This window comes from Prosopis cineraria, unplaced genomic scaffold, assembly GCF_029017545.1.
Source record: "Prosopis cineraria cultivar Desert tree isolate PC_DT_omini unplaced genomic scaffold, ASM2901754v1 PC2, whole genome shotgun sequence".
NCBI classification, from domain to species: Eukaryota; Viridiplantae; Streptophyta; class Magnoliopsida; order Fabales; family Fabaceae; genus Prosopis; species Prosopis cineraria.
The window spans coordinates 18567705-18583606 of record NW_026555333.1 but is presented as its reverse complement, the minus strand read 5'-3'; the positions used below and the strand labels follow the sequence as shown (position 1 = coordinate 18583606).

The 15902-nt window shown below is 32.0% G+C and overlaps 1 protein-coding gene across 19 annotated transcripts in view; it reads left to right on the top strand.

Annotated features, from left to right (window-relative positions):
• The window catches only part of LOC129301960 (uncharacterized), a 38521-nt gene extending 23003 nt beyond the window's left edge, over positions 1-15518 (top strand). For 7 of the 19 annotated variants that reach the window (XM_054940598.1, XM_054940597.1, XM_054940594.1 and 4 more), the window contains 4 exons: positions 163-268; positions 383-499; positions 583-685; positions 1228-1568. In XM_054940598.1, coding sequence (XP_054796573.1) covers positions 163-268; positions 383-499; positions 583-633 — 274 coding nt within the window. In that variant the 3' untranslated portion in view covers positions 634-685; positions 1228-1568. Of the gene's footprint in view, positions 1-162; positions 269-382; positions 500-582; positions 686-1136; positions 1569-4966; positions 5255-13164; positions 13311-14591 lie in introns of those variants that run through there. The other 12 variants (XM_054940600.1, XM_054940599.1, XM_054940601.1 and 9 more) reach the window with 12 other exon arrangements.
• The last annotated feature ends 384 nt before the right edge of the window (positions 15519-15902 follow it).

Genomic DNA, 15902 nt, shown 5'->3' with positions numbered 1-15902 from the left:
GGCATTGGTTTTCTAAATACCGAGGTTCCTTTGTTGAATTCACCTCTCAAAAAAGGGAAAAAAATGGTTGGATTCTCTACTGTCTAATCCTCATCGCAGCTTAAATCTTGCTATTTACCCTTTTACATTGACCCGCTGAGATCTTATTTGGTTACTTGGCAGTCCCCTTGTTGGGTCCGCAGGAAAGCCTTGCTTCCCAGAAAAAAGGCCAAAATTTTATGGCCATATTGTTATTGATCAACTTCGGATGCAAATGCAACGTGAGATGGTATAATTCTTATGCGTCTTGTTCACATTCTTGGATGAATCTTCGAAAGTGATGTCTTCTATAGAGGTGTTCCGTTCTTATTTGCTTGCCTTTCTTTTGTTTTTGTTTGTACAGAAAGATGCTGTCTCTACTTCACATTGTTCTCAGTCCAATAATGTTGAATATGATATGGCTATGGATTGGTGCCTGCTGGAAGAAAGAACTGATTATGCATGGAAAAAACTGTTCCAGGTATATACAATTCAAGTCTGTTTGGTGTTTTTCTTTTAACGTACATTGTCCTCTAAATTTTTTTTATTTGAAAATTTTTGCAGCGACAAGGTGAGGAGTTGAGAAAAGTCAAGGCAAAGCTGAAGGCAAAATGACCTGTAATGACCTTGCGCTTAATTTTTGGCCAAATTCTCCAGGGTGAAACAGGTATTTCCGTTATTGTATCCTTCAAGTCTATATATTGTTTTTGGGTTTTTCTCTCTCTTCATTTATCTAATTATTAGTATCATTACTGCTATTAATAAATTAATAATTTATCATTGTTATTCATATTATTACTTATTTTTTTATTCTAGATCATCAAACCGTAATAGGTTTAAGTTTCACACCTTTGTCATGTTTCAGTGATATCTTTACTTGTTTGATTTGGTTTCTCTTCATTCTTGATGGTAGTTTGTCAGTCGGGCCATCCATTGTAATCCTGTATCTAAAACCCAAAACCCTAAAAAAATTGGATCTTTGGACTGGTTCAATACTTTTATAGTTATTTCTTAAGATGGAAGAATAGTGTACCTCTAATTGTCTGTCTGGATTTTGTTTTGGGAGAGTAATACCCGTTCAATTTTGATTGTTTTCTTTTATCAATTTTTCTGGGCAGAATATATCTATGGTTGAGAACCTACATCCTAGTGTAGTAGGTTTATAGTAGCTCTCGAATTTATTTGCACTCTCCAATCATTCCTTGGCAGGAGTAAAGGATTTTGGCAGCTCCTCAGCATGGTTTTACCATTCTCCAGATATTTGTGTTTTTGGTCCCCACAATGTGCAATTAGGCTTCCGATGAACTAGGCAGTTTCCTTTTACTTTTTGTCTTTTTTTAATTCATCCGTTGCAAATACTACTTCCATGTGTACTGGTTCTATAATGACAGTTTGTACCGCCACAACTCAGTTGCAAGTACCAGCTGGTTCAATATGTGTATAGTATCCCTGTTTGTTCAAACGGTAGATATCTCCTATGTCAAACTGAACCTCTTATGGTAATGAAAGTGAGGGAAATGCTATATTTCCCAAGTTTTGTGCAATAGAAATGAGGTCGGCAATGTAGTGATGAAATTTTAGGCTGTGTTTGGGATGAGGTGTTGGATTTTAAAGGATTGGGAATTGGATTTGGCATGGGATTAGGAGCGAAAATATTTGATTTTATTTTTAAATTAAGTAGTAATTTTATATTTATTTCTTATATTTAGATTATAAACATATATAATTTTTTTAATTATTACATTACTGGTTTGACCATGAAGTTGGACCATGTGAACCATGAATTGCTAGCTTTTTTGGTTTAATATCTAGTTCAATTTTAAAAATATTGCTACCAACCTCGTCATTGCCTCACCATCTAGAAAATCAAAATTTGTGACTTGATGGAGGGAGAAGATAACCTCACCTTTGAAGACTTGCAAGTAGTGAAGATGAAGAAAATGAAAAGAAAACAATGTCGAATAGGGGTGTTTGGCTTGTACCCATCTTGATTGGTCTGGTATCATCCTGATCATATCAGGACAAGTGTCGTCCTAGCTCAAAAACAATTGAGATAGGATTTTGCGAGAGGGGACGGGAAAGAAATTCGGGACAGGATGGGACACGGAATTACCATCGGAATGTCCTATCCTGTCCTGAATATTATATATATTATTTTTTATTTTTAAAATATACATTAATTATATTAATATAATTTATACTTATATTAATTATATCAATTATAATTTCAATATTTGTAATTCTTATATAAAATTAAAGTTTTTTATATTGATAATTTTAATGACATAGAGTAAATATGGCGATATCTTTCTTTATCATATATTGATTATATTAATACAATTTATTATTATATCTATCTATTTAATAATTTTTATTCATATTGTATTTCTTCTTTTATTTTCGAAAGAGTAATTAGTTTAGCACATTTCAACTAAAGTAGAACAATAATGATTTGATGTTGTGCTTGGCTTTTCTATTATTGCTACTCTTATAGCCTGGAAATTATTTGTAATTGCTATCATAATATATAGTTGTGATTAATGTAATTCAATAATTGACTTTAAATTATTGTAATTTATTTACTTGTGTTGTTTTAATTTTAAATTTAATAAATTATATGAATTAAAATTTTAATTAATGTTATTATCTAGATATTTTCCAACATTGTCTGATTTATCGGAACAGCGAGATGTCTTAATCTTGTCCTGGTCTCGTCTTGATTCCTAATTGGACGGGATGACTTTTAGGACAGGACGGGACACATTATTAAAATTGAATCCCAATTTTTTTTGGATGGGATGCGGGATAGGGGTGTTCAGGTCACGCCCCGTCTCATGAACACCCCTAATGTCGAGCTCATTATACAAGGACTAAGGAGGAAGAATGGTCGTGATTAAGCTCTCCAATCTAACTGTTGTCAATCTTGTTGGTAGAAGGAGAAATCAACATCGAGCCAAATCGCCAAGAGGTAGGTCCTCGTTGTTTGATACTATACTTAGGAAATGAGATGGAGGAGAAGATGATAGTTAAAGATGTAGCAATCAAAGAGGAAGGTCACGGAGGACATCAACAAAGATGTCACCAATAAGGGAGGAAGGAGGAGATGAAAATGATAGTTGAGGGAGAGATGAGGATAAGAGATGAGGGGTGAGGCAAGAGTAGTTTCAATTTCAAATAATTAGGGTCTAAATTGAGGGGATTTGGTTTAATCTAAATCTCATTTCAAATCCAAATTCTCATCCATTCAAATGTAATTGAGTTAATCAACTTGAGAAGTTGAAAAGGGTTGCAAACAAACTAAGTTGGGCAAGCTAATCACTAACTTGAGGCTTTGTTTGGATACACCTTTGGCTAGGTTACTTTAACCTTAAGTCCAACCCGGTGAGAAACCTTGACAAGATTGGGTTGGGTGATTGGATTAGATTGTATTGGATTATTAGTCCAACCCAATCATTTTAGTCATCAAAAGCTATCTTTATTTGCAACATGAAGTGGAGAAAGTAAAATAAAAATGTTACAAGCAACACAATTCATAAAAATAAAACTCTGTTGATCGTTAGTTTGAACTTATATTATCATGTTGGCAGTCATTTGGTATATGTTAAAAATTAAAAATAAAAGAAAAGGAAAAAGCATCTTTGAGCTCAGTTTGCACTTTGAAAATGCCTAAAACCATCATCCCCTACATCATTATCTTTTGCTTTGCTAGTTGAATTAAGACTGCCAGATTGTTTGGATCCAAAACCAACCAAATGGATCATTATTAGAACTCATTCCATTTCTAGCTACACCACCTCCAACATTCATACTACCCACAATTATAGCTGCCAGAATAGTTCCCCATGTTCCTAAAGATCCCTCCACTATTTTCAATTGTACTGCCTCCAATGTGGCACTAGATGCCTTTGAAATAGGCGTAGCATTTTTTAAGGGAAAAAAAATGCCATCCGTCCTCTTTCTTTCTCTCAACAAAATTGAAAATTGTGGGCTCATATTTTAGTCACAATCATTAAAATCAAACAATAAAATCAATAAATCCATACTTCAAAATCATTTGCTCATTCAATATTTATAGATTTGCAAAATCCCAAAACATAGAAAAATCAAAAAGTAAACAGTGAAACATGCGAAAACCTAACAAAGAATCATGAGAAAGTAGACGGCAGAACACTTGGGCATTGTGATGTTGCAACCCAATAGGAGTTTTCAACCATAGCGATTTGCAGCGATGGCTAAGGAATTTAATTTATAGATTACAAAATCTAAAAAAAAATCGAATTGACCCCGTCAAACCAGTGATATCCCTCAAACCTAACTCATTTATGCCTAGGTCCTATTGAATATCTAAACACAAAAAAGAATGAAGGAAGCAACACCTCAAATATGACAACAACTACATTCCTAGCGAAAGCTTTGGCGAAGTGAAAATAGCATTTATAGATTACAAAATCCAAAAAAAAAAATCGGATTGACCCCGTCAAACCAGTGATATCCCTCAAACCTAACTCATTTATGCCTTGGTCCTATTGAATATCTAAACACAAAAGAGAATAAAGGAAGCAACACCTTAAATATGACAACAACTACATTCCTAGCGAAAGCTTTGGCGAAGTGAAAATAGCCAGGTTGACTGGAGAATCCATGGTTTGAGAGTAGATGTGGGAGCCTTTAGTTAGGTAACCTCTCATAATCGGAGAGCAGGGCTAATCTAGTCATACGGTGTGGTCTTACATGAATTATTAACTCATGAATTCGGTCAGAAGATATAAGGAGGAGAATAAGATAATTGTATTTGATTACATGAAATACCTTATTGATGCATTGTTGTTAACTTGTGAGATGCCAAATATGAGTGTTTGTGATGCTTGTTTAAGATTGCCACACTTTAATTAAATTGCTTGGCTACTGAGATTATATAGTTTCACTTTTTTTTGTTAATACTTTCCAGGAGTGATAAAGCTAAGGGCAAGGGGGAAGTTTCAAAGACTAGAGACTAGAACTTCATCTTGTGAAGTCTCTAGTTTAGTCTATGTAATTGAATGTTTATCTTGCCAACAATAGGGTGTTGTGTGTCATACTATGATTCATTTGCATGAGCTCATCATAAACTTAGGCAATTTTTATTGATTGGCCATCATGATGTTTTTGTTAATGAGGCCTATCATGCAAGTGCATTATTAATGATTTTTGTCTAGATATTTTGACATGTTAAATGGTTAAGCATGTTTTGCTTGCATATAGCTTATTCATTGATGGGCTGTTATAGTTAGTGGTTAAGTTTGGGTTGTGGTGCTTGGTTGAATTGGGGAATAGTATGACATGCATGTTTAGTGCTGTCCCAAAATATCCATATGATACCAAATTGAGGTGAGATTGGTGTCATTACATGGTTTGTTTAATTGTTTGTGAGCATTTGGATCACCTTACTCAGAGACCAGAACTAAAGGTTAGACACCCAAAAGTTGAAAATTGGAGCTGCCATTACTGTCATACAATTGTTGCCATGGCTTGTTGGTCGCGTTGGAAAGCCTAATTAGCCATAATGAATGGCTCTTTGCGAGCTAGTCGTGGCGAATGATACTTTTAGCTATGACGAGTGGCCTTTGTGCCACAAGACATGGTTTGGCTGTGGTGGATTGACTCCATTTTGCAAAAATGGTATTCTTGACCTTATTTAACTTCTTGTTAATGCTTAAACACTTTTCATGCTCCCTAAATTATTCTTACTTTGATTTTAAGTGTTTTAAGGGCTTGAATTTTCATATTTTCCACACTTAAAGTTATTTTGGGATCCATTTACTTAAATTATCTTAAAATTTATTCTTGAAGTTTTTAAATAGTTAAGGTTGATCCTATCTTTATTTGGTACCTTTGTAAATCTAATTAGTTGGTCTTAAGTTTTGTGTTTGGTTGTTAGTGTCCTAGACATTATACACCACACGAACCTAATTTAAAACAAAAAAAATTCATATGTATGTATTTATGTACATACATATATGGGCAAGTCAAGCTAGCTTATAACTTATCGTGCCCTTTTGTTTGTCAAGCCTGCCCATATATTCTTCCAAATGTGTAGGTTTTTACTCGCCCAATTCAATCGAAATGAGCAAGTTTATTGAGTTGGTCAGCAATTTACTTAGCCCCACTTAGTAGCAACGAAATGTCCTACCATTTAAAAATTGAATCATGGATATTTTGAGGAACAAATAACATAAAATCATAGAAGATAAATATGCATAGAAATGCAACAATATGAAATTGCAACTTTAAAACATTACTTCTCCAACATTTATAGTCATCAACTTGAATCTAGAAGTCTATAACATAAAATCAACATCAATACTTTGGGACCTTTTGGTTGGGTTCCATGCATGTTGCGTTTCCCTCATTCATGTTTGGAGATGCTAAAGCTAGATAAAGGCCATTACATGAGTACATTGGATTACCTCACGTGGTAATGGGGATTACATTTAAAGAGAAAAAAAAAAGGTTTTACAATGCCCATTATATCATGTTATGTTACTCATTTGTCTGTCCCATCTTAATCTTCATTAAGCTTCCCTTCCTCCCTCTTCAATAGGTCTGTAATGTCATCTCCACCATTTGGTTCACTATGGTTCATCTTCAACGGACCTCATAGAGTACTTTCAAGGAAAGGAAAATTTTTGAAGGGAAAAAATTTTTAAGGGGGCATTACATACTTTTTCATTTTTATGATGATTACAATAAATATAAAAGTTAATTTAAATCTAACATTCCCTATGTCATAACCAATAGAGACATCTCAATTATCATTCCATTACATTTTTTGTGATTCTTTAAAACAATGGACCCATAAAGTCTTAAACTATTTCAATCTTGTATCCTTAAGCATTAAATAGAGACTAAAAGGACATAGTATCATGAAATGAGACTAGAAACACTTAAACTAGGAGAAAGACCATTTGACTTCAATCAAGCTTTATAGTTCATCTTGTCCACTTTCATACACACAAAAGAGTTGTCAAACTCTTTAAGTCCCATTTGGTACACTAGATTTCAGAGCATGTAATTGAAAATGGATATGGAATTGAAAAAAATGTTAGTTTAGTATGCATAAATTTGGCTTCCATGTTAAATTCAATTCCACCAAAATTGATTGAATTGGATTCCATGAGAAGACCCATGGAAATGATATGGGTTCTATGGAATGGTACTATTAATAAAATTTTAAGACAAATTTGCCCCCGCACTTCGACAACCCCACCCAATTTTCAACATCCCCGGCCACCCCACCACTATTTTTGCCGGCACTCATCTCACACCCAATAGCAACAACACCATCAACGCTAGTCTTTACCAACATTCATCTCGCACCACCCTCAACTCCCTCCCTTCCTCCCTCTCAATTTTTGATCTAGTACTTGAAGGCGACAATCTAGTCAATGCTTGATTTGGTTGACACCATGGCTAATCTTATAAAACCCAAGACATTGTCGAAGAACTAAAGCTCAGAGACTCTATTTCATCAGCCTCCATGTACAATGAAGACGAGGACAATGTCAGAGAGTTGTCGACCTTCATTGCCTCTTTCTAGAATAGATTATCTCTGCATCTTCTCCATTTTTGACGCTTGAAGGTGACTCTTTCTGTGCCTGCTCTAATTTTGAAGCTCGAAGCTCTAACCTTGACCACCACTCTAACCCTTCTCGGATCACTCCTGCAACCTTCTTCAATCCAGATCTGATTTTTGGGTTTGAGGCTTTGAGCAACCAAATCACAAACCTCCACAAATCTCCCCTCCATTCTAGTAATCAAATTCCATGAGGCTCACGGTTTCTACTATAATAGTGTTTGATTATTTTTTGTGGTTATCAATTTTCCTCTGATGGTTGCTCGTTTTGTATCCATTCATCTTTGATTTCATGGTTGGAGCAATTTTCTAAGATGAGGGCATTTTAGTCTTTTTATATTTTAAATATTGATATTAAATAAAAATAATTTCTCAATTCTATAAACATACCAAACATATTTTTAAAACTCATATTCATCCCCACTTTCATATCCATTTTTATTTCCATCAAAATCATTTTTAATGTACCAAACAAGGCATTAAGCTTAGCTGCAACTTTAGAAAGCGATTGCCCATGTCCCATAAGGTGGTAGTGTGGGCCTAACTTGCACGTTGTGGGTTGGCTTACCTTGTGTCACCAGTTAGTTAGGCGAGATAGAATTGGCCTGACTCCTAGTTGGTTGGAAAAATACCAAGTCGAATTGCCATAAGAGGTTGGTGGCTGCTTCTTCTTCTACTTTTTTAATACTTTCAAATAATCTTTTTAAAGCTTTTCAAATTGTATGACAAATTTTTATAAACTAAATTTAACTTGTTTTTATATTTTTATAAATTATATGATTAAATTAACCTCAAAACTTGCTAAGAAAGTAGAGTTGGTAATTTAGGTCAAATTTGACAGTTAGTCTAAACCCTCCCAAAATATTTAGGGCCAAGTGCAAAAAAAATACTTTTTTAATGTTCGGCTCGAATAAGCCTAAGAGAATTCAAGCCAAGTCCAATCGGGTTCAAGTTTGGCCCGAATACCTAAATATAAAAAATAAATTTTTAAAATATATATATATATATAATATAATAAATGTTCATTAATTTTTTTAGTTTTATGTCATTTTATACTAAAATATCATATATTTAAGTGTATTACTATATTTATTTTATAACAAATTAAAAATATTTATATTTTCATATTTTTATTATTTTTTAATTTATAAAATATCTCAAAATAATATTTAAAATATATTTTAATATTAATTTTATATTTTAAGACCCAATTTCTTAAAAAAAACTTTGAGTCCTATACATCATCTACGTATCCAAAAATATATATTTTATAACTATAAAATTAGATAATTAATTTTAAAGTAAAAATAAAATTTGGGCATGTACAAATTTTTGGTTTTACTACTAAATAAATATAATAAATAGAACAATATTTTTAAATAATTATTTAGTTATCATCCACCCTAGACTTAGTTAAAAATTAAAAATAAACTAAAGTAAATACCCCTATGTAGGGGTTCAACAATATAAAAAGTTAAAGAAAAAATAATTAAAAAATAGTGTTTTACTCATAATTATATAATTTTATATAATATAATAATTGCTATTTTTCTTATATTTTTAAAAATAAAAAGTATAGTTTCCCAAAAGTTATAATAAATTTTGAACTAATTGAAGCAATAATTTTAAGTTAGTAGTCTAACAATAAATGAATTAAAATTAACTTGATTATAATTAAAATATATCAAATATTTATATATGATTATGATCAGAGCAATATTAAAATAATTGAGATATTAATTTACAAGTAAATAAAATATTCATGGATAAATTATACACAATATAACAAAACAGTAACAAAGCTACTTAAGTCTAAAGTTGATAAGTTATTATTTTTTATTTTAATCTTTTAAATTTAAATTGATATTTTATTCTTAACAGAATTATTTAAAAAACCCTTCTCTTAGTCACTTGTTAGCTTTTTCATTTTCTACTTATATGTCATGTATGTGAGACCCACGCACACTAATAGGTAAGATTTTATCATATCTTTTAATATTAATTTATCCTTAAACATTTTTTCAAAAGCAATGGGCGCATTGAAGTTTTGTTAAAATCCAAATTTTATAAATTATTTTTTAAAAATATTAATAGATCAAATTAATTTTACACAAATTTATAGACAACTTGCAAGTTATTATTATTTATAAATCTTCACACTCAATTTATAAATCGTCTATAAATTTTTATATAACTAGTTTGAGCTATTAATATTTACAAAAATGATTAATGAATGTTGTATAAATACTTATAAATAATATTATTTAAATTAGTAAATATTAAAATATTTAATAATTTAACAAAATTTATTAAATTTTATTTTAACAAACTTTAAGGTGTCCAATGCTCAGTCCAGGGACAAATTAATATTAAAAAATATGGTTAAAATCTTACCTATCATTATGTATGTACCTCATGCGAATGCCACATTAGGGGAAAAAAGTCAAAGTTAACGGGTGACTAATTAAAATAGCTTTTAATTTCTCAAAAAAATAATTTAAGAGAAAATTTATTTCATTTATTAGTATAAGATGCTCAACATTTCTTGAAAAAAAAGTTTAAAAATATAAATGAATCTTAATCCAAAAAAAAGGGGCCAACTCATGAGTTAGCAAGTAAGCTCATAATGACAGAAAGAAAGTCAAATGAGCCCACCTCCTTTTTTTTTTTTTGAAAGAAAGTCAAATGAATATATCAACTAGAAAGCATAATAAGTAGTCTTGCAATTTAAAAGAAAATAAAAAAGAACAATTATAAAAAATGAGCCCACCTTTAAATGGATTGGTAAGTGATACGTTGTTTGATATTATAAAATATTTATGAATATCTCAAAAGGAATTATTGTAAATTAATAATATTAAATATTATTTAAATTAATTTATGTTGTACAACAACAACAACAAGCCTTTATCTCACTAGATGGGGTCGGCTATATGGATTGCAAGACGTCATTGTGCTCTATCATTTATCAAGCTTTTAGGAATATTATTAATTAAGAGATCGCGTTCAACAACTTCTAAGAGTGTTTTCTTAGGCCTTCCTCTACCCCTCTTAATCGAACTCAAAGTTATATATTCCACTCTTCTCACTGGTGCCTCCCTTGGTCTTCTTTGTACATGCCCAAACCATCTCAACTGATTTTCTACCATTTTTTTCTCCATAGGTGCTACCCTCACTTTTTCGCGTATGTGCTCATTTCGAATTTTATCTTTACATGTATGTCCGCACATTCATCGTAACATTCTCATCTCTGTTGCTCTAACTTTATGCTCTTGTTGTCCCGTTAGAGCCCAGCATTCACTACTATATAACATTGTCAATCTGATAGCAGTACAATAAAACTTTCCTTTAAGTTTATTAGGCACCTTACGGTCGCAAATAACTCCTTTAGCTTTTCTCCAATTAAACCACCCAGTTTGAATCCTATGTGAAATATCTCCACTAATTTCGCCATCATTTTGAATAATGGCTCCCAAATATCTAAACTTTTTCACTTGATGTATAATTTGATCTTCCAATTTTACTTCCAAATTATTGTCAAATAGTCTCTTATCAAATTTATAATATAAATATTCCGTCTTACTCCTACTCAAACAGAAACCTTTTGACTCCAATGTCCTCCTCCATAACTCAAGTTTCCAATTAACATCTTCTCTTGTCTCTGCTATAAGAACTATATCATCCGCAAAGAGCATACATTTGAGAATTTTTCCTTGAATATGTTCCATCAAAACATTTAGGATCAAGTTGAACAGATAAGGACTCAAAGATGATTCCTGATGAAGCCCAATCTATTTTTATTTATGTTGTAACACACGCACATGCACACGCACACGCGCGCGAAACAACATGTTTAATGTGTTTTTATTGCATGAAACTATTTTTTAAACATGTTTAATGTATTTTTATTGCTCGATTTTTGAGATATCTATCTATAAAAAGCAGTGCTTGTCACACACACACACACACACACACACACAAAACCCCATTATTGCATGAAACTATTTTTAAACATGTTTAATGTGACACACACACACACATAAAACCCCATTATTGCATGAAACTATTTTTAAACATGTTTAATGTGTTTTTATTGCTCGATTTTTGAGATATCTATCTATAAAAAACAGTGCTTGTCACATGTTTTAGAAAGTCTCGAATATAAGCTTTTTCTTCTCCTCTATCACCTTGCTTCATTGGTGTTGGTACAACCTAAGTTTATATTTTGGAAATTTTTGTTATTATATGTCCTCACTTTTTGTAGGAAGAGTTTATTTAATCTTAAGAAGTTGCTGTTAATTAATTCAGTGTGGCGGAATAACTCTTAAAAATAATATTATTAAGTATAACTCAGACTATAATTTTACCCGACCAACGTACTTTTTGGCGAGTTAGGTGGTCAACCCCTTGAGTTTAACCTATATTCCCAGCTTTTGAGTGCTTTCAGTCGTTCTTTGACATAATGTGGTCTTGTATTGATTTACTTCGTGGCCTCCAATGTTAAAAGGTGGATTAGATGCTATTGTGGAAACTAACGTCATGTGCCATGATGGAGTAAGCAACATAAAAATCTTTCACCTTGTTTTTTTTTTATTTTATAGCTACACAAACTGCAAGCTCAGTGAAATGAGAATCAAAGATGTGATTGTCATATTCTATTTTATAATAAGGAACCATCGATAAGGGGTTCATATTATGTTCGGGGAGAATGACATTGTATCCAAAAACAAACATAAGAAAGAATTGACCCATTTTATGATCATTTTATGTGATAGGCCAATTTGAGATCCTCACATTTCATTTTATATATATATATATATATATATATACAAAAAAAATAGATTAGTGTGATTTTAAAAGTTTTTGGAAGTTCATCAAGATCAAAGTATATGTCTAAATTTAAAGAACACTTACAATATTTATAAATTATTCCCTAATAATATCCTTATATTGGCAGCTAACTTTGAACTAATGGCCTTTAATACGAGTCAAATTTTTATCAACTACATCAACTTTTGTTATAGAAGAGAAGTGAAAACAATAAAATATATTAATATAATGCATCATAAAATATATTGCCACATTCAATTCAGTGTGGTTCAGTTGATTCAAATAACAAGCATACAAAATTGAATCTAATTGGTTTTATAAGAGAAAACCATATCAGAGATCTTGTTGTAATAAGTTTTCATCATTTTGGTTTGATCCAGTTTAGTCTAGCAAATTTGGTTTTATCCCTTACTGTTTTTATTGTATGATAATCTTAATTGTTTTATACATCTTAAGAAAAGTTAATTGTTTTATATTATAAAAAAGTAAAATATACTTATATTTTTATCATTACATTTAAATTATAAGATAACTACATTAAATATTTTTATGATAATAAAAAATAAAATTAAAAAAATATTTTAATTATTTCCAAATATTTTATTTCAGACGAAAGATTACTTCTATGTCATTTTTTTCCTTTTAAAACTAATTATAAATTATAAATATAAATTATATTATAACCCCTCTGTTCCGGGAATTAGGGATCCATTTTCCATAGGCGACGAACAGACAGACCTCACTTAGTCCAGCGCTCGCCATCGGCCGCCGTCAGCCGTCAGCCCTGCGGTGTTGTTGTCGGGTATTGAAGAGGGTTCGAACTCTAGGCCTTTTACTACCCCAAAATCCGGTGAGATTGATTTGTTCAATCTGGATTTGAATATAGATTTGAATTTATTCCCGCGTCATCTGTTTCCTGCGTTCTTGTCAATTCTGTGTCGGACGCCGTTGCGCCGTTTCTTGCTTTGTTTTAAATTTTTTATTTTAATTTGGCTTCGAATCTGGTCGTGTAATCGTTTGAATATTGACGCTTCTGAATAAAGATTGAGTTCACTCTCGTTTTTAGAGAGAAAAAACACTCTTTTTGCTAGTTTTTGCTTCAATGGTGTGTAATCGGCTACTATAATTCTGCTCTATACATTTTGATTACTATCGACTTTTATGCTTTGGATTGTTTCATTGTGCAATGTTGTGTATTGGCTTTCTGTTTACTAATCTTTTTATGTTATCATCAATTTAGAAAATTCTCAAGGTATTTGTGATGCATGATCTGGTAAATGACTTGGCTCGAGTTGTGTCTAACAATTTAGAAGGTGTTTGTGATGCATGATCTGGTAGATTTGTGGAATATGACTTTGTTTCTTGAACTAGCTATCATAGTAAATTAGTAATATGGCAAAACCCTTGCTGCTTGTCAATGTGCCATTATGGTTGTTTTGACACTGGAGAATTTGCGTAGTGTTACTGCATAAGTCAATTGGATTTGAATCATGTGCCTGGATTTGGGCCTTGGGGTGTGCCCTTCTATAATCTATGCTATACTTGTATTTATTGCCTTTTTCATATTGTATCTTGTTGATAGAGGAATAGGAGTTCCTATACCTAGTTCAAGAGTTTCAATGGACTAACATGGTTTATTTTTGACATTCTTGAAGGATGAGGTTGTTTTGGCAGTCATCTAAGGATAAATTTAGTTGTCATGGCTCAATTTATCAAACCTTTTCTCCATCAGGAAAGGACATTTTGTGATGTTATCTAGCTGAATGTTGATGCAAATTCATAACCAAGGCCTCTCTTTATTGACATAGAATGGTGTAGAAAATACGTTGTATTTGAAATTCAATATCTGGCACTGAGGTTGTTGTTTTAGTTTGTAGTGCATTAGCGTTAGATGTATACTAGTACAGGTATTGGCTGACAGACTGTAGTTATATTGACCGTGGTAATCAAGACATGACTAAGATTTAGTCTTATGCAGTTCCAGCATGCTAACAAAAGCTTGTTTATTATGTCCTTAAACGCTGTATCTCAAATTCTCTAATTTCAGTGGTGGATATAGTTTATAACACTGCTCGTTTTCTGCATCTGTGGGTTCTAAATCAATTTCCATTTTCAAATGAACTTGGAATAGTTGCATAATGCAGTCAAAGGAGGCATCCATGGAAGTTGATGCAAAACCTTTGCCACCAAAACCAAAGTTTGAGCCATTGAAACCTCATGAAATGTCTGATGGTCGAGTTCAATTCCGGAAGGTGTCTGTTCCACAACATCGATATACCCCTCTCAAGAAAGCTTGGATGGAAATATACACTCCAGTGTACGAACAGATGAAAATTGACATTCGTATGAATCTAAAGGCTCGAAAGGTTGAGTTGAAGACAAGACAAGATACACCTGATATCAGCAACTTGCAGAAATGTGCTGATTTTGTCCATGCTTTCATGTTGGGCTTCGATGTCATAGATGCAGTCGCCCTTTTGCGTTTGGATGAGCTCTATGTTGAGTCCTTTGAGATCAAGGATGTTAAAACACTAAGAGGTGACCACTTGTCTCGCGCCATTGGAAGATTATCCGGTAAAGGTGGTAAAACAAAGTTTGCAATTGAGAATGCAACAAAGACTCGGATTGTGATTGCTGATACCAAAATTCACATATTAGGATCTTTTGCCAACATTAAGATTGCTAGAGATTCTCTTTGTAGCTTAATCTTGGGGTCACCAGCGGGAAAGGTATATTCAAAACTACGAGCAGTTACTGCTAGATTGGCAGAAAGGTTTTGACCTTCAATTCATAGCATTTGTGTGAGCAACTTTCTGATCTTTAGGATATATTTTTTTTTTTTGGTGGTGTAATCCCTTATTAGAGGTTGAGTATTATGCTGAGACTGGGTTGGGGTGCGGAAGCTTTGCTATGCTTCAATGGCTGCTTCATTCAATTTTGGAGTTCTCTGGTTTAGGATTTTAACAATATCCCAAATCATTTATACTGGCTTAACATTATTATGATGTAGTATGACCTTAAATCAGTTTGTGTGATCTAATCTGTCTCGTTTAATTTTCATTGTTCCATTATTAGTTATTACTTTATCACTGGAATTTTCATTCTCTATTTTATCTGAAAATAATGATGTAAGCATTAAAATAATAAGTGTTTTCGTTGAGAGTGAGTTTCAGTTATATGCTTTGGATGATGTTTTAAGAATTAAACTAAAATTCTAGAATCGAAACTATTTCCTCCTTCCATTTCAAGTTATATGACAATTTTAGAATTATTTTATTGTTTCAAAATATAAGACAATAAAAAATAAAATTTTATTAATAATATTTTTTTAATATTACCTTTTAAGTGGATTTAGTTGAAATAATATTGCAATGTACTCCCTTCAAATCACGACATAGGACATTTTTTAAAAGCCTTAGTAAAAAATATAGGACATTAAGTA